Source organism: Peromyscus leucopus, chromosome 1, assembly GCF_004664715.2.
Source record: "Peromyscus leucopus breed LL Stock chromosome 1, UCI_PerLeu_2.1, whole genome shotgun sequence".
Classification (NCBI taxonomy): domain Eukaryota; kingdom Metazoa; phylum Chordata; class Mammalia; order Rodentia; family Cricetidae; genus Peromyscus; species Peromyscus leucopus.
Genome location: NC_051063.1, coordinates 62,592,755 through 62,610,626, shown reverse-complemented (window position 1 = coordinate 62,610,626; position 17,872 = coordinate 62,592,755). Strand labels below are relative to the sequence as shown.

The following is a 17,872-nucleotide window of genomic DNA, read 5'->3' as shown; positions in this document are numbered from 1 at the left end:
CTTGCCTCTCTTCTCCGTGGACCCTGTCCCCCAGCCTCTACTTCCCTGGCTTTATTTCCTCTGCATCTGGGGTGGAGTAGGGGTGCTGGCCTGGGCCTCTGGGAATGCGGCCCCTGCCCTGCCTTCTGTTCTCCCGCTCTGGCCCCCTACCTCCTAACGTGGGCTCCCCCTGGTACTAACCCCTGTTTCTCTTTCCTTGTAGCTAGAGCACATTCAGAAACACATATGGTATATGTAAGTAGCTTCTCTGCCCACTAACGCCTGCTTTGCCTGTTGCTGTGGCCTGCAGGGCCTGATAGGAAGGGGGGAGGGTGCCAGCCAGCTCGGGGCTGCCCTAGCCTCACTCTTGGCCTCCCTGAGCGGCTGTTGCAGGATACAGGAGGTCTGCAGGGCTGGGTGCAGGGACAGCAGCAGGACTTGGGCTCACGTGAGGGTGGACCTCCTACCCTCCTGGCCACCTCAGGGTGGGTGGAATGGTTTCAGAATGGGCCAGGAATGAGTGACTGCTGCTGGGTGCCCTGTCGTCCACAGAGGTGGCAAGAATGAGCCAGAGCCGGAACAGCCCATCCCACGCAAGGTTCAGATCCGCTCACTGCCCAGCCTGGAAGACATCGACCCTGATGTGCTGGATAGCATGCATTCGCTGGGCTGCTTCCGAGACCGCAACAAGCTGCTGCAGGACCTGCTATCTGAGGAGTATGTTGGAGTGGGGGTAGGGCTGGCTTAGTTACTGGGCTCCATGCCCCAAGCTCTAGCTGCTCTAGGGAACATCCTTGTTGCCCCCCTGTGGACCCTCCAAGGCAGGTGGCCACAGCCAGAGTCCCTGCAGCGTCATTGTCAGGTACCCCATATCACCATATGCCCACCCTCTTGGCACCTCTTACCTTCTGCAGGGAAAATCAGGAAAAGATGATCTATTTCCTCCTCCTGGACCGGAAAGAACGGTATCCCAGCCATGAGGATGAGGACCTACCTCCCAGGAATGAGATAGGTACAAAGCTTCCAGTCTACCCTGTGCCCCCTGTTCCTGGCTTTTGGCCCAGCCTGACCCCAGTCTGCACACAGACCCTCCCCGGAAGCGTGTGGACTCCCCGATGCTGAACCGGCATGGCAAGCGGCGACCTGAGCGCAAGTCCATGGAAGTACTCAGTGTGACAGATGGTGGCTCCCCAGTGCCTGCACGGAGAGCCATTGAGATGGCTCAGCATGGCCAGAGGTATGTGCCTGCCCCTGGGGGCCCAAGCCTCCCTCCTTTGCCCTGACCAGGGCAGCATCAGGTTCTTAGCCTACTACCCTTTCTCTGGCCTTGCTTGTCTCTGTCCACTATCCCTGGGATCTGAACTGAGGCCACTAGAGCGGGTTGGAGTTCACGGTGCTAAGCATGCTGGCTGGCTGGCTGCATGGGCTGAGCTGGGCTGTACTGGACTGAGCTGACTAAGCTGGGCTGGACTGGACTGGGTTAGGCTGAGCTGGACTGTACTCAACTGACCTGGGTTGGACTGGACTGGACTCAATTTGACCAGGCTGAGTTGGGCTGGACTGTTGTGAAATGGACTGGGGTGAGCTGGGGTGGACTAGACTGAGCTGTGCTAGCCTGGACTAAGCTAGGCTGGGATAGATTGAACTGGTCTGGTCTGGTCTGAACTGGGCTGTCCTAGACTAAACTGGACTGACTGAGCTGATCTGGGCTGAGCTGTGCTAGACTAGAATGAGCTGGTCTGTACTGAGTTGGCCTGGACTGAGCTGGTCTGGTCTGGACTAAGCTGGGCAGTCCTGGGCTGGGTTGAGTTGGCCATGACTGAACTAGACTGGACTGGACAAAACTGAATTGGGCTGAGCTGAGCTGGGATGGACTGGACTAGGCTGGGCTGGGATGTACCTGGCTGTTCTGTTCTTGTTTGAGCTGGGCTGTGATATGGTGCAGCTATAAGTTCATATATAAGTTCAGAGCTCCTTGCTCAGCAGGCTTGTCCCTCCCTGGTGCTTGGCTGTCTCTGATCTGTATTGAGCTGGGCTGTGATGTGGTACAGCTTTGTTCAGAGTCCCCTGCCTAGCAGGCTCGTCCTTCCCTGGTGGCCAGTAGCAGTGTTGTGGGCAGGATGTACAATTCAGGAGAGTGATGAGTAGAAGGGCACTTAGAGCCTGCCAAGCCTGCCCTGGCTGAGTGGAGCTCCCTAACAAGCAGGGGTTTGGGTCATCCGTGAACGGACCTGGAGCTGGGAGATCCCACAGGCCCTGCCAGCAGAGGTCAGCATTGTACTCTGCACACAGCACCCACCTACAGTTCATTCTTCCTGCTGGGAGCTTGAGTGCTGAAGCAGGCCAGGTCTGCCCCTGAATTTGTCAGGAACTGGGAGCCATGAGGTGGCTAGGTAGTCATCAGGATAGGATTTCCTCTGCCTTGACTCTGGGGTGCCGGTATGTCTGCCCCGCTAGGCCCTCCCCCATGGATCTGGGCTGACTCATGCTCTGGCCTCAAAGTTTCCCTCCTTGAGAAACTTCTTCCAACTTTCCAGCCAGCCATGGCCCACAGCCCCTCGGCTTCTGGCAACAAGGCGGGACAGCAAGGGTCCCTCTTGGCCATGTTCTTACCTAGCCCTTCTCTGGGATTCCGCCTCTTGTGGATATGCTTCACTTCATCAGGACTCTCCCAGCAGCTCTAGTGCACACCATCTGCTCAAGAGATGGTTGCCTCTCCCTGGCCTCCCTTGAACCCCAAAGGGTAGCAGCTGAGGGCCAGAGCTCAGCCCTTCCAGCATCTAAAGCCTGAGTGAGCTTCCCTGGCTTCTAATACACCTTCTAGGCCTAGGTGCTACAGGGTGGGCCCATCAGTGGGGTGGTGGCTGTCTCCAAGGGAATATGGAAGATCCTTTGTCCTGGCACGTCTAGCCTGCTTCTGCTCTGGTTTTACCACTTGACACCTGTGATGGGACCACTGGTTGGGACAAGGGATCCTGTGGCTGGTGGTGAGTCTAGATATCCCTAAGCTTGGCTGGCTCCTTACCCAGAAGGTCACCCAGGGCAGGCTGTGCTGTGGCTCCTGTCCCCTTCCTCTCTCTTCATCTCCGTACAGTGGCCTGGGGTTGGCGGGCCATGCTTGGAGGGCTTGCTTGGCGTGGCCAGGCAGCACATGGCCCGGCAGCTGACCTGCATGCGTGTGGCCAGGGCAGTAACTCTGTTTTCTCGCTTTGTTCCTGCTATAGTAAAGCAGTGTTCAGTAAAAGCCTGGATATCGCTGAAGCCCATCCCCAATTCAGCAAAGAAGACAGGTATACACCCTGCCCATCCATCCTGTCCTCCCAGCCCCAGATGCAGGACTCCTGCCTGAACCAGGCAGACAGAGGCGGGCCTGGAGGCAGGGCTTTACTAACAGACACTTCCACCTCTCCTTTCTGGGAATGGAATCATCCAGCAGGTCAGGGGAAGAGCCTGGCCAGCTATGAGGAGGCAAGGAGGGGTGGGGTTGCTGGGGCAAGGCCCATGGCCAGCCCAAAGCAGAGGGCCACAGACTCCAGGTTTGCTTAGGGTCAGGACAGGGGCACAACCCTGCACCCTGAACAGACGCCCCCTTACGGTTACAGGCCTGCCACCCCTGTTGCTCTTTTGTCCAGACGGCCTTGGGTGCTGTTCCCTCAAGGGCTGGCCAGTTTAAGTGACTGAGTGTCCCAAGCCCCTGGCAAGTGACAACAGGCCAGTAACATCTGCTGCCCACTCACGCTGCTGATTGGTTGGGCCACATCCTGTTGAGCAGCACACTGCCCCCTGTACCTGCCTGTGCCCCTTCCTGCTTGCCTCTTGCCCACCTGGCTGTCCTCAGGGCTGGAGTCATCTTTCCCACTTTGGACGGGCTGCAGCCCCACTCCAGCATTGCTGGACCGAGGAGAGGTTGATATGGCTCCCATGCTTCCGTCTCAGCTTCCCTTCTTCTGCCCTTGTGCCAGCAGTGTGCTCCTATCTGGCATGGTGGGACTGAAGGCCCAGGCCTCACTGCTCGTGCCTGCATCCCCTCTCCCGTCTCCTGCTATGACCATCTCCATCTTCTCAGGGCCTGGCTCCTAGCTGTACACCTGGACCTTGGTCCCAGTGGGGAGCCCTGGTACCACTTTGACCCAGGCATGCTGCCCTGACCATGGGTCACCCATGTTTCTTGGGCTCCTTTAGCAGTGGGTGGAGAGACTCGGAGGTCATGGACACAGGGCTCTGCTCACAGGTGCTCGAGGTGAGAGTTGCCCAGGCGGGGGGATCAGAGACCCATTGTGTATAGTCTGGCTCCTGGTGGGCAGGCCTGGGCAGTGCAAGCTGGTCTAGTGCTCTTCTGTCCTCTTTCCTCCTGTGGCTGTACCCCACCCCCACTTTTCCCACTCAAGATGGCAGGTCCCACTGCCAAGGGTGAACTAGTGCTTTTGGGTCCTTTCATGGTGAGCTGGATGGAAGGCCTGGTCTCTGACCTGCAGAGCAGCTGTGCTACCATGTTGCAGTGAACACATGGGGCTAGCACCTGCCCCTAGCTATTTGCAGGCTAGGTCTTCAGCCTGGTGGGGTAATAGTGGGTTAAGATGAAGGCTGTGGGATGGTCCTGGGCTTCTCTTGTGGGTAGCGGTGGATGTGAAAGGACTGGGCAAGTGCCCAGGTAGTGAACCACATACTGGACGTTGTACAGTCCAGCCTTGGAGAGGCTGGACTTGGGTGCCAGGGTCATGGGATGCATGAGGCTTTATCTAGTTCACGGGAATCCTTTATTGCGTGTCCTTGCACCTCTGTCCACACAGTGTCTGTGGACTGCTGTTGAGGGCCCCTTAGTACCTTTTCATGTGCCTGGTCTGGGGTCGCTGGTGGGTGGCCTGGGGTCGCTGGTGGGTGGCCTGGGGTCGCTGGTGGGTGGCTCGTCTGAGTGGAGAGGAGCCCCAGGAACCTTGGCTGCATACTGATGGTGACTGCCAAGGTCAGCAGGATGATCCCCAACACAGCTGTGCCTCCAGAAACCCTTCTGGGCATGGTAGGAGCCTTGGAGCTCTGGGCCAGTACCCCAGGCCTCCTGAAAGGGCTACCTAGGGGACAGGAGCTTGGAGCCCTCGCCTGCTGAATCAATACTCTGCTTTGCACCCCCAGGTCTCGATCCATCAGTGGCGCATCCTCAGGCCTTTCCACAAGTCCACTCAGCAGTCCTCGGGTGAGTGACTACCCCACCTAAGCCTTAGGTTACAGGGCTAGCCTCAGGAAATAAAAAAAAAAAAAAAAAAAAGGAGCCCCAGCCAAAGTCCCCGGGGGTGGGGAGCAGGGCCTCCACAGACTGGGAAGTAGCCCCTCCCTGCCTTGCACACAGGCCTCCTTTGCGGGCACCCTCCTGGCTGCTGTTCTGATGCTGGGTGCTGGCTAACTGCATGTTCTTTTGTTTTGTGTTGTCCGTTTTCGTGTGTCACTTGTTTTCTTTTGTGGCAAACCCTCCCCTCGCCTGCCCCCTCCCTCTGGTCCTGCTTGGGGTCCTGCTTGAATGATGTTGCCGATCCTGGCTGCTGTGTGTGCATGTGGGTGGGGTGGGCACGGGCCCCGCTTCGCGGTCACCCCTCCTGCCCCTGCTCTGCGCCACCGTAGCCTGTTAGGAAGTTCGTCCTGCCCCCTCTGCCCCCTGAGCTTCCCTATGTGGCCTGCCCCCCGGCCACTTCCTCGGAGTCCGAAGCTTGTCGGAGCGCCTCTCGGCCTGGACACATCCTCTCTCCACAGGCCGCCCTGCGGCCCAACCCCAAGACTCAGACCTTGCCGTGCAAGGCAAAGCTGACTGACAAGCCGCTGCAGGGCACCAAGTCCAATCCGCTCCCGGCCTGCACCCAGACCCGGCCTCCTGGAGCCAGCCTTGGCCCTCCACTGGCCCTGTCCCCTGGGCCCCCGACCCTGCCGGCCCCTGCCCGGCTCCTGCCAACTGGGACTGAATCAAACGCCAAATCTGTCCCCACCATACAGGTGACCCCTCACCCCTCACCAAGGGGTAGTCCCCTTCCTACCCCCAAAGGGACGCCTGTCCACACGCCAAAGGAGAGCCCAGCTGGCACACCCAACCCCACACCACCATCCAGTCCTAGTGTTGGAGGGGTGCCCTGGCGGACACGGCTCAACTCCATCAAGAACAGCTTCCTGGGCTCACCTCGCTTCCACCGCCGGAAACTGCAAGGTTAGCATGGATGTGGGGTTGGTTAGGTGGTGGGATCTGCATGGGGGGGTGGTAGTGGTCCTGTACTGCTGAGATGGAACATGCTTACAGCTGGCGGGTCTGTGGGCCTCTCCAAAAGTCTCCGAGTCTGCCCTGTACCCTCTCTTGTCCCAGGCCCCATTCTGTCATTTTCGAGCAGCAGTTATGTTCAGTGAAGCCTTTTGGGTGGTCAGAAGGTCTATAGGTCCTGGCCTGTGGTGGGGCCAGTTCTCTGCTCAGCGGGCGAGGGGGGGGGAAGGGGGGCGGGGGAGGCTGGAGGGGCACAATGGGATTTCAGCACCAGAGCATGGAACAGCGCACTGGGCCAGGGGGCCAAATGGACACAACCTGCAGCGCTCACCCAGCCTTGCCCTTGTCCTTTCCTGTACACAGTTCCCACGCCAGAGGAGATGTCCAACCTGACCCCAGAGTCCTCTCCAGAGTAAGTGGCTTTGCGTGAGGCTGGTGAGAGAGAGACCTAGGATCTTTCCTGCTGGGCAGGGGTAACCACCTGAAGGCTTTTGGTCCCTGGCCTGAACCCCTTGGGCCTGACCTAGCCCGTGAGTTTTTATGAACTTTAGGTCCTGTCCACATGAGGAATGCCAGTGGTGGACATGTCCTCTGAGGAACCTGAAGTTGGCTAGAAGCAAGTGACTGTGTCCTGGGCTTCCCAGGAGTCTAAGGGATCACAGGGATGGTTTGGACACGGTAGAGACGGGATTGTGCTGAGGAGAAAAGACAGCTACAAGATGTAGGGCCCAGGTACAGCACCAGTAGCCTGGTTGGCTTGTGATGCTTGGGGGGAGGGAGAATAGGCAGAGGCCTGGGACAGACAGAGTACCTCTAGCCTTCAGCTGGAGGAAAGGGAATACAGGCAGGCCCAGTGTTGCCCCCTACAAACGCTGAATGCCCATATAGTGTGGCTTCTTTGTGTCTTTCACAGTGGTCTCTCAGTAATCACCTCCTTGGTAGCTACTGGTGTGAAAGTGTGAAAATGTCGTATGACCGAGGTGGGGGGAAGCATGGCGTATATCATTGTAGCTCAACAACCTCACACAGTGGCCAGATAAGAAGAAAGGCCTCAGTTGTGTTGCCAGCACCCAGTAAGGACCCACGGGAGGTTGCTTGCTCTGTGCTAGCCCACTGGGAGCAGCGTCTGCAGAGGTAATTGCTGTGCAGGCTTTTGGTCCAGGTGGAGGTCAGAGGCTCCTGCCCTGAGGCTCTGGGAGTGCAGGACCATTTTTGCCTAGGTTAGGCCTTTATGTTGCTCTGATCAAAGGTTTTGGAGATATACTTATAAATACCCCCCCCCCAGAAAAGTAGAAAATCTGTGACTGTAGCTTAAGGCCAGTGAGAAAGGCCTTGGCCTTCCACACCACCTCCTCCTTGATCAAGACCCTTGGGAAGCTTTGTTCTCACCCTCCCCTGGCCCTGCACAGTGGCCCAGGAGGGCTAAGGGCTTAGTACCCTCCTTTTCTCTCACAAGCCTGTTCCTCATTGGTCATGGCCTCCACAGAACTATGACCAGGAGAGGAGAGGTAGCTCAGGAACTGGCTCCCTTGGTCATCCATGATGTCGGGCCAGCTGGCTAGAAGCCATGGGAGCTGCAGCAGTCTATAGAAGTCACTCTTGCAGAGCCTCTCTCTCCAGTGCCTTCAGCTGTTAGCTGGGGCCCACTAAGCTGAACGATTTTTGCCCACTGACCGAGGTAGGCCTTTCTCTCATGCAGCCCACACCCAGAATTCTGTGTGCCCAGGCTAGCATTAGGGCCCAGCAATATGGACACCAGAGCTCTGTTATGGGCTTTGTCACCCTGTGCCATGTAATCCCCTCTGATCCTCTGGCTTCTTTCAGACGTGGCCATGTCTCACATGCCATACCAGACAAGTATTATTGCTTACATCTGTTATTTTCATCCAGAAGCTCTACCTGTGTTTTCCAGAACCACATTGCTGGTCTCTAGACATAGGGCCTGCCCAAGGGACATTTACACACAGACTGGACAGAGCTGACAGCTGAAGCACAAAGGGGCTGGGGGGGGGGGTGTCTCTGTCTGCTACAGAGGCAAAAGACCCACCCCAGAAATGAACAAGGGGGCAGTCACACAGCCAGGAAAATCTACACTCAGCCTAGGTTAACGGAGGCCTGTGCTTCCCAGCACAGATATTCTTGCTCATGCTAGCCACATGCTAACCCTATCCCTGAACACCAGTGTGCTTCTGCGGCCACCTCCCCAGTTTCCAGCCTCTCTGAGTCACTGATACAGGGATATCTCTGACTGGGGGTGCTGACTGTGCCCCCACTGCAGCTATACCAGGCATTTGAAGTCTGCCTGGCCATGTTGCCTGGGAGTTGCCATGAGTCAGCCTGCAGCTCGCCCCCCCCCAACCCCCCAGCCCCCCACCCCAGGATCTATGGAACAGGCATCTAGCAATGACTTGACTGGACATTCTGCTTTCTGTTCTCAAGGCTGCAAGCCAAGTGTCAATGGGCTGTGGTGGTCTCTAGGGCTAGGAAAGAATCTCTTCCAGTTGCCCATGGTGGTGGCTTGGGTTGGGGGTCTCTGCAGATGTTGGTGGGAAGCCTGTCAGCAAGTTGGAAAGAGCTTCAGCTGTGCGTATGATTAGTTGGGAGGGCCCTGCAAGTGAGGCTGGGAAGCTTGATATCTGCCTTCCATCCCTTTGGATTGCCATTTCCAGCCCCTGAAGCTGAAGGATTCTACGTAAGAGTCGAGTATTCACAACTTAGGAGGTGGTGTATACAGTGAGGAGTGGCGCAGTGGGCCAGGGGCGGTGCTGGCGTTTCCTGACCGGACAGCTGAGGTCAGCCAGGCAGTAGTGGAGCGGTGGCCAAGCACTACGTCAAGCTATCATGGGAAGAGAACAAGTCCTGTGGGCAGCGTATGCCAGACCTGGATGAGGCTGTGGCCGTGAGCGCTCAGGGCAGGGCCTTCCCTAACTGACTCTGAGGGTCTGCCAGGGATCTTACTCCACAAGCTGGGGTGTGGAGCCACATAATCTTGACCTGACCCCAGAGAGCCCCACCAGACTCTGTAGCATGCCCTGGGAACATTTCTACCAGGAAGCTGGAGAGCGTGCTTCTCCAAAATTTAGGGCCCAAATTGAGGGTGAGACCTAGACACTCTCCTGTTCCATGCTCTATCCAGTGGAATGTCCAGCAAGTGCCACTCAGACATCTCTGTAGGAGTCAAGGACTTGTGGTTGGGTGTGTGTTGGGGTGAAATTTATAGTTAAGGACATAGGATTGGGGTTAGGGTTGTAGGGTGAAGGTTGGGACAAGGGGTCCATGTTAAAAACATGGGGTCTGGGTTAGTGACAGAGGGCTCAGGCTGAGGATACAGGTCTAGGTTTATGGATATTGGGGGAAGGTTAGGGGTTATGGAAGTTTGGTTATGGTTAAGGATTTTGGTTGTTACGGTAAAAATGTATTTGGTTAGGTTTTGTCTTGTTTGTGGGGTAAGTTTAGAGGTAGGGGTTGCCCTTAGGGTTGGATTGTGGAGTTGGAGGGAGTGGTGTGGTCAAGTTAGCATTAGGGCCACAGGGCTGCTCTGGGTCGTTGGGGGCACCAGCACTGCTCTGCGGTGGGGCTCTGCTGCCCCAGCCCCTATGGAGGTTGCAGGAATGGACCAGGCATCACAGTCCCTTCATCACAGCCTCTGCTCTGCCTAGGCTGGCCAAGAAATCGTGGTTTGGGAACTTCATCAACCTCGAGAAGGAGGAGCAGATCTTTGTGGTGATCAAGGACAAGCCCCTGAGCTCCATCAAGGCTGACATCGTTCATGCCTTCCTTTCGGTGAGGTTACAGCAGAGCCAGGTAGAAACCCTCACTCATGGGCCCAGCCTCCAGGCAGACCACAGGACCTCTCACTCCCACTAACTCTGGACACCCACCTGTCCTTCTGTTCTTCTGCCTGGACCACCACTGTCTACCTAGGCCTTCAACTTTTTGGGAGCTGCACCTCTGGGAGTGGGGAGCTGCCTGTGGCTGGGGTGTGCTGGTCTTCAGGTGAGACCTCCCTGAGGCTGAGGGTGAAGCACAGGTGGCCGGCCACATGAATTAAAAAGAGGCTGTGACCCCGTGGGATCTGTGTGGGTTCTGATAACACCCAGTTAACATCTAGAGGCCCAGACTCTGTTTTCCATATTACTTCCTTATTTGAAGTCTGTGACCTCCTGTCACCCCCAACCTTCCTGAAGAGACTGGGGTTCTCAGAGAACATGGGGCATCCCTATGTTCTAAGGAGCAGAAAGGCACCTAAAGACTGGAGATGAGACTTTCCAGCCAGGATACGAACTCCCAGAGTACCCTCAGAATTGACTCTGTCCCTCCTGTGTAGGGCTGCCTTATTCTGGGCTGGGCCTCTCTAGGACTTCCCTCAGGTTGTACCTCCCACCCCAGAACCTCAATATGCTGACTTTGGCCCAGGGAAGTCATCTTTCCAATGGTTATTCATCAGAAGGTGCCTGCCTTATTCCAAGATAGGTCCTGCTCCAAGGTGCCCTTGCCTTTCTGCCCTAGAATCTTCAGACTACCATATCTGTGGCTACAGTTGAAGGATTTCCTTGGTCCTCTGGGGACAACTGAGAATGTCTGCCAGAGGACTCAAGCCAGGGAAGGCCATTCCCAATAGAGTGGTCACCTTGAGGTTGGCCAGACTCTTGGCCTGCTGTGTCTCCTTAGCACTCCTACCCTTGGACTTGAGTCTGTCTCTTCCTCGCCTCTACCCATTACACCCCTTCACAAGGCCCCTGGGTCACCAGGCCATCCTGGGGCCCTCAGCACTTCCCCATGGTGGCTCGTCCTGTATACTGGGGTGACCCTCTCTGCTTTCTAGTTCTGCTCTTGCTGCCGTCAAGTGCATGTGACCAGCCCTCGGTGCTGTGGACTCACACACAGCCTCCCACATCCACAAAAGGCCCATAGCTTTCCTGATCACTACCATGATGCTCCTCTATTCCTGCCCCTGACTCAGGTTTCTAAGGCCACCTAACCCCTTCCAGTTTAGGGTTTTCTGTGGGAAACCCAGGATATAGGCTAGTGTACACCCTGGCTGGCTGAGCAAGGGGTCTCTGAAGTAAGTTTCTGTTAGTCTTCTGTGTTATACTTGGTTATACTGTGTTATACTTCTTAAAACTGGAGATGACTTGGAGGGCTGGGTTTGTGTCTGGTGCCCACATAGTACTGGCTCTGCTGAGGTCACCTCCCCAGAGGTCCAGGAGTGAGGCCTGCTGGTAGGCTGCGCTCATGTCCAACCTGTGCACACTGCAGATACCCAGCCTCAGCCACAGCGTTATCTCCCAGACAAGCTTCCGGGCCGAATATAAGGCAACAGGGGGCCCAGCGGTGTTCCAGAAGCCAGTAAAGTTCCAGGTGGACATCACCTACACTGAGGGTGGAGAGGCCCAGAAGGAGAATGGCATCTACTCAGTCACATTCACACTGCTCTCAGGTAAGCCAGCTCACTGGGTAGCTATGTTTGACCCTCACTGGTCCTGCCGGTGCCCTGACTGCCAGTTTTCCCCCAGGCCCCAGTCGCCGCTTCAAGAGGGTGGTGGAGACCATCCAGGCCCAGCTGTTGAGCACTCATGACCAGCCATCAGCCCAGCACCTGTCAGGTGAGGTGGGGGCTTGGCAGAGCATCTATGGCTAGTGCTGCTTGGATGGGAGGTATGAGGACTGACATGGCCTCCTACTCTGACGGATGCCCACCTCCCTGCCCTGAGCAGTGCTGCACCCCTCAGGGAGCAGGGCCCCTCCCAGGGCATGGTGGGCTGCATCACACTGAAAGGCACCTCTTGTCCACCGTAGAACCACCCCCGCCAGCGCCAGGACTAAGCTGGGGTGCTGGGCTTAAGGGCCAGAAGGTGGCCACCAGCTACGAGAGTAGCCTCTGACGCTGGCAGGTAAGGTGTCCGGCCTGCTGCCGGGGAGGGGAGGGGCTGCGGGCAGGGCCTCCTGCAAGAGCCAGGCTTGCCCTAAGAGGGGTGCCCCGTGGCCACTCACCTGGCCTGGCTCCGGACAGGCCTGCAGGCTCAGCACCCAGGCAGCTGGACATGAGGGCAGCCTGAGCAGGCTCTGGGAGTAGGGCCCAAGGCCTTAATCCTTGGGGCTCCCCCTGAAATGCCCTACAATGGCTGGGACTCACCACCTCCATGCCACTGACCACCAGAGCTCTGCCTTAAGCAGGATGGGGTCTGAGGCTCTGGTCCTAGCATGGTGCTAAGGCAGGCACCTGGGCTGCTGGTGTCTATGGGAGGAGGTAGTGCCTGTGTGTCTGGCCCTATGCATAGGCATACACATGGGACCTGTGTGTCAGAATAATAGTTAGGATAGAGTCTGGGCTATCTTTTAGCAAAGGGACAGACTGATGGTGTATGGCATGGGGCTACTTAGACACTCTTGAGAAGTCTAGAAAAGATGGGATGTGGCTCAGGGCCAGCTTCTCTGAGCCCTATTCCCAGCTTACTGTCTCCACATCTGGGGCCTGTCACTTGGCGTGTGTGTGTGTGCGTGCGTGCGTGCGTGCGTGCGTGCGTGCGTGTGTGTGTGTAGGGCCTTTCCACCTGTTCCTCATCTCATTCCATCCTCATTCCATCGCCTGTAGATGTGCTCCCAACATGGGCCTTATCATCTGGCAGGCGGGGCTGGAGCCCCAGCAGCCCTGGTCTCATTCGGCTGTCCACTCTTCTCGAGCAGGCAGGGCCAGATGCTCCTGTAGGCACTTGTACTTCAGTCAGTCTTGTCTTCCTGGGCTTTAGGCCTCCATCTTGGAAGGAGGAAAACGGGCTGGGGACTAGCAATAGTAGTGGGAAACTGGGGGCAAGAAATGACAGGCAGTGTCTGAGGCAGGCCAGGGCTGTTTAAGGCAAATCCAGGGTTTAGCATGCGCTGGGGTTCTGCTCTTGGTGACCACTCAGACACTGCAACCCTCCTGTACTCCTGAGTATTGGACAGCTCTCCATACCCTGTCCTATGAGATGTTCTGTCATAGCCCTACCCAGTGTCATGTCCCAATATGTTGCAGGGAATATGGTGGGTGTGGCCTGTACACAGGACCCACTCACCAGTTCTACTCAGTCAGCCCTATCAGTGCCAGAACCTACCCTAGAGACTGTTGGGTACCACCCACTCTTAGATCTCAGCTTGTGCCCCTGATACCTTCCCATTGTGTCCCTATGTCCTGGGCCCTTGTCCAGTGAGCTTGGCTCCAGAGACCCTGCTGGCAGTGGGCAGAAATAGACCTCCAGGATACCTGGGGACCATTCAGTGACCCCACTCAGGGAGAGGAGGCTGGGAACGAATGAGTAGGCCCAATGGACATGCCCCATCCAGGTCTTCTGATGTCAGTAGGCCTAGCATAGTCGGAGAGGAGGGGTAAATGGGAGCCAGTGGTGGTGAGGTACAGGCACTGTACAGGTGGACTGTTAAACAGTGCCAGAGCAAGAGGTTTATCTAGCCCAGGGGAGACAGGCCCACAAGGGGGAAAGACCACTTCCAGTCTTCTGGCTTTGGCTATTGGCGGGTGACTGTCCACCACCTGCCTGGCTCCCTCCCAGTTGTAGTCATAGGCCTACTCTGACCTAGATCCTAGCTCTCAGCTCTGCTCCTTCCAAACCCAACACTTCCCTGGGCTTGCCTTGTTTTCTCACCCTGTATCTGCAGACTCAGCTCCCCTTCCTGCCAGCCACTATTCTTAGGCCCTGTCTACTCATAGCCCTGCTCCTCTATGAGCCCCAATCCCCCCTGGACTCTGTCCACTCCTGGCTCCAGCCTTCTCAGGGTCCTGCCCCCTCCCACCCTGGCTGGCCGCAGGTTGCCAACCAGCCCCAGGTAGCAGGTGGGCAGCCTGTTTACTGTCTCCCTCCCTCTTTCCATTCTGTGCTCCAGACACCACTAACTGTATGGAAGTGATGACGGGGCGGCTTTCCAAATGTGGTAAGAACCCCTCATGCTCACTTGGCCCCCAGCCTGCCACTTCCACTGCGTGCCCCCACAGCCTACCCTGATTAGTGTTGTCCCACTGTCCCTGGACTGTCCTGGGTCCCCTGTGTATGCACAGGCAGTGGACCACCCACCACCCCTGGGCCCCATCTTCTACCAAGAGCGGTCTTAACCACTCACTCCCTGCTCCCCATTTCTACAATCAGGCCAGGCTGAGGAGGGACTTCAACGCTCAGAGCAGGAAAAGGTCCTTGTGCTTGAGGCCCACAATGGTCCTAGATGTAAAAGCACTGCCTAGATGTAGCACTGCCCTGGAGGGCAAGTGGACACCTGTCCATAGACCATGCCAGTCAGAAGAGGAGGGGTATCCGCTACTGGGCTCAGATTGATGTCAAGTGAGAGAATAGAACTGAGGTATCCAATTGGCACAGCTGGGCAGTGAGCACAGGCCCAGGAGGGTGGAGGGTCACCCATTACTTCTGCCCTCCAGGACCAGAAACCCAGCTGTGGCTGCCTGTCCCCAGCTCCCTGCCTGCCCGCCAACCATTCATCCTGTCTGTCTGCTGCTAAACTGTCTGTGCTAGCCAGGGCCAGGCTCTCCCTGTATGCTGCTGGTCACTGGCTCTGGCCACCCTTTCTGAGAGCAACCATTACCCACAGAGCAGCAGCCAACCCCAGGGTCTGACTCAGCCCTGGTCTTTCCATTGCTCTTTCTACTCCTGGGGTTGGCCAGCTTCCGTGGCCCTGACACTTGGGAAGGGAGGCCCAGGACCTTCGGGGCTACGCTGGGTGAGGGAGGACTCTCACTGCCAGGCCTGGGCCTCGGTTCTCAGAAGCAGCCCCCAGGTCCCCTGCTCCTCTGAAGGTATGGAGGGTCCAAGGGTCTGTCCGTCCCACAGCCAACAGCCCCTCCCACTGCATCGCTCCCGGTACTAGGGACCCGCTGGCCGCCTGCCCACCCTGCTTGCTACCCGCCTATCCTTGCTCTGCCATTCCATCTGACTTCATCTCGTTGGGTTCTTCTTTCTCTTGTCAAGGCCCCTTCGTTCATTTGTTTGTTCTTTCTCTCCTTCCCTCCCTCTCTCCCCTCCCCCTTTTTCTTTTCTTTTCTCTCTTTTTGTCTTCTGTTCTGTGTACCCAGGCACCCCATTGAGTAACTTCTTTGACGTAATTAAACAACTTTTTTCAGACGAGAAGAATGGGCAGGCGGCCCAGGCCCCCTGCACACCCGCCAAGCGGAGTGCCCACGGCCCCCTGGGTGACTCCGCGGCCGCTGGCCCTGGAGGGGACACCGAGTACCCGATGGGCAAGGACATGGCCAAGATGGGGCCGCCCGCCGCCCACCGTGAGCAGCCTTAGACACTAGTCCCTTCCCAGCACAGCACAACCCAGCACAGCACAGCACAGCACTGACTGTGGCCTTCTGCCGCCCTGTGTGGACCAGGCCCCACCTGCCTGCCCAGAACTTGTCTCAAGCCTGGGAGGAAAGGAGAGTGGCCAGGGCGTGGCCCGCAGGCTGGGCTGCTGGGCTTGCTCTCTTTTCTCTCTTGCGGTCTGTCTCTGCCTGTCTCTGACAGCATCGCTTGTTTCCGCTCTGATACCAGGAATTATCCCGAAAAGTTAACATGTCACCTCCACGAGGCCATCCTCTGTGCTGCGTGTGGACACTGGCTGACCGAAGGCAGCTGCTGCGGACCACCCTCCTCCTCCTCCTCCTCTTCCTCCTCCTCCTTCTCCTCCTGCTGCTGCTGCTGGGCAGAGAGGCTAGCCCCTGTCCACCTCCTCTGCCCATTCCCTGGCAGCTCTGCATGGCCCAAGGGAGGAGGGCCTGACTCCCAGGGGACTCTTCTTCTAGCCCAGCCACCCTGGACTCCCAGTGACCAGACCCTTGACAGGGATAACCTGTCCACCATCTTCCAGGGTAGGGGACCATGGTGGGTGAAGCAGTGGGAATGGATTGTCCTCCACGCTACATTTGGAGGCCTCCTAGGCCACTCACCTCGCCTTTTCCACACTTTGGCCTCACCAGGGCCACCTCTTCTCATCTGCATCCATTGTTCCACCTTGTCAGGCTGCAGAGCTCCGGCTGTGATGGTTCTCTTGGGCTGAAGTGGAAATAAGAGACCTGGGTGCTCCAGAGCTGCCTGGGCTGGCCAAGCTGTGGAGGCTGGGCTGAGACCAGTATTATTTATTTGCTGTTTTAATTTATTGAGTTTCTTTATGTCTCTGTTCTCTGTTCAGGGAAGGGGGAGCAGCAGCAGCACCCTCTTGCCTTCTGTCTGTCTGTTCTGTCTGTCTGACTTGGGCAGGGTGGGTCTGGAGCCCAGGTTCCCTCTAAGGACAGAGCCGTTGTGGGGCTGGGAACGGTGGGGAGCCAGCCAGTGGATGCAGCACTGGCAAGCTACTGTAAACTTTAAAAGAATTCCTGCAAGATATTTTTATAAACTTTCTTTTCTTGGTTGTTTTTGGAAAAGGGTGTGGGGTCGGGCCGCTGGGGCAGAGCTAGAGTTTGTGTTTCGGCTCCTTGCTCTTGGCTATTTCTATACACATATACATATATATATATATATATATTTAAAGAACGATGTGGTTAGCTCTGTCCCGGGTTGTTTTATTACTACTTAGCAGCAGCTCCAGTTCCACACGAGGGCTCAGGATACAGGGCGTCAGCTTGCACTGGCCAACTGTGCCTGCTTCCCAGAGGTACTGCCCAGTACTTCTCTGCTGCACCAGACTGAGGGTGATCTTGGTTTGGTGTCTGAAGCGAGAAGGGGTAGAAGGCCCTGAGCTGGCACCCTACTCTCACACACAGGATGGCAGGGGTACCTCGGGGCTTTTTAAAAATTAAAATAAAAAAATTAAAAAAAAAAAAATCAAAGCCAGAAATGGAGTTAGCAATGTGCTCTGCAGTGGGTTCCTCCTGGAGGTGGTGAGGGCAAAGGACCCGCACCACTGCCTGCTGCCCACCGAAGCCCACCTCACTTCCCTCATCCCCAGCTTCTGTCTGTGTTCCGTTCTGTCTGGCTGAGCCAGTCCCTCCCAGCTGGCCCAAGGTGCCCGGCGTAGCAGCAGGAGGGGCCGGGGGGCAGGTTTCATGCATGCCTTTGCTCTTCCCCTCATGTACAGATTTTAATGCTTCTATTACATTCAACCACCATAGGCTGGGATTCCCATACATAGGGCAAAATCAAACACCTATAATAACAGCAAAGCCACGCAGTACAAGTGGGAAGGAACTTATCCACGGAGTCAGGATACTGAAAGCAATACCTCTTGTTAGCCTTCCTCTTTTGTACTTTGGACACACGCGGACTCGCAGACATCACAGAAATGGACAAGCCCCATCTGGTGTAACCCCTGTCAAATAACTGTGAGCAATTTCAGTTCTGGAACAATAAATTCCTTCCGTAAAGATACATGATGCAAGGTCTCCATCCGGGCTGGGTGGGAATGGGAAAGGGCACAGGATGTCTGGAAGTGGTTCTTGTCCCCAACTTGTCCCTGTTTGGGCTGTGCTCAGAGAAGAGGTCCACCCCTGGAACGGGGTCTGTTAAACAGACTAGGGTGTTGCCCCTAGGCTCTTCCACCAGGGATGGGTTTCCAGTGAGAACCAGAGCTAGGGAAAGAGCAGTCTAGAGACAGGCTGGCAAGGAGCTGCCAGGAAGATACTATAAATGACAGAAGTGCTGTCTTCCTCATGGCAGTGCCAGTGTCACCTCAGGTATG

General features: G+C 56.6%; 1 protein-coding gene across 16 annotated transcripts in view; it reads left to right on the top strand.

The window, feature by feature from the left end:
* Positions 1-17,562, top strand: part of Brsk2 (BR serine/threonine kinase 2) — a 55,379-nt gene extending 37,817 nt beyond the window's left edge. For 2 of the 16 annotated variants that reach the window (XM_028870475.2, XM_028870554.2), the window contains 13 exons: positions 203-234; positions 532-696; positions 894-991; positions 1,066-1,216; positions 3,204-3,269; positions 5,110-5,170; positions 5,959-6,166; positions 6,578-6,626; positions 9,874-9,997; positions 11,474-11,654; positions 11,731-11,820; positions 14,093-14,140; positions 15,288-17,562. In XM_028870475.2, the coding sequence (XP_028726308.1) occupies positions 203-234; positions 532-696; positions 894-991; positions 1,066-1,216; positions 3,204-3,269; positions 5,110-5,170; positions 5,959-6,166; positions 6,578-6,626; positions 9,874-9,997; positions 11,474-11,654; positions 11,731-11,820; positions 14,093-14,140; positions 15,288-15,505 (1,491 nt within the window). In that variant the 3' untranslated portion in view covers positions 15,506-17,562. Of the gene's footprint in view, positions 1-202; positions 235-531; positions 697-893; positions 992-1,065; positions 1,217-3,203; positions 3,270-5,109; positions 5,171-5,958; positions 6,167-6,577; positions 6,627-9,873; positions 9,998-11,473; positions 11,655-11,730; positions 11,821-12,013; positions 12,109-14,092; positions 14,141-15,287 lie in introns of all 16 variants that reach the window. The other 14 variants (XR_005092332.1, XR_005092331.1, XR_003734630.2 and 11 more) reach the window with 14 other exon arrangements.
* The last annotated feature ends 310 nt before the right edge of the window (positions 17,563-17,872 follow it).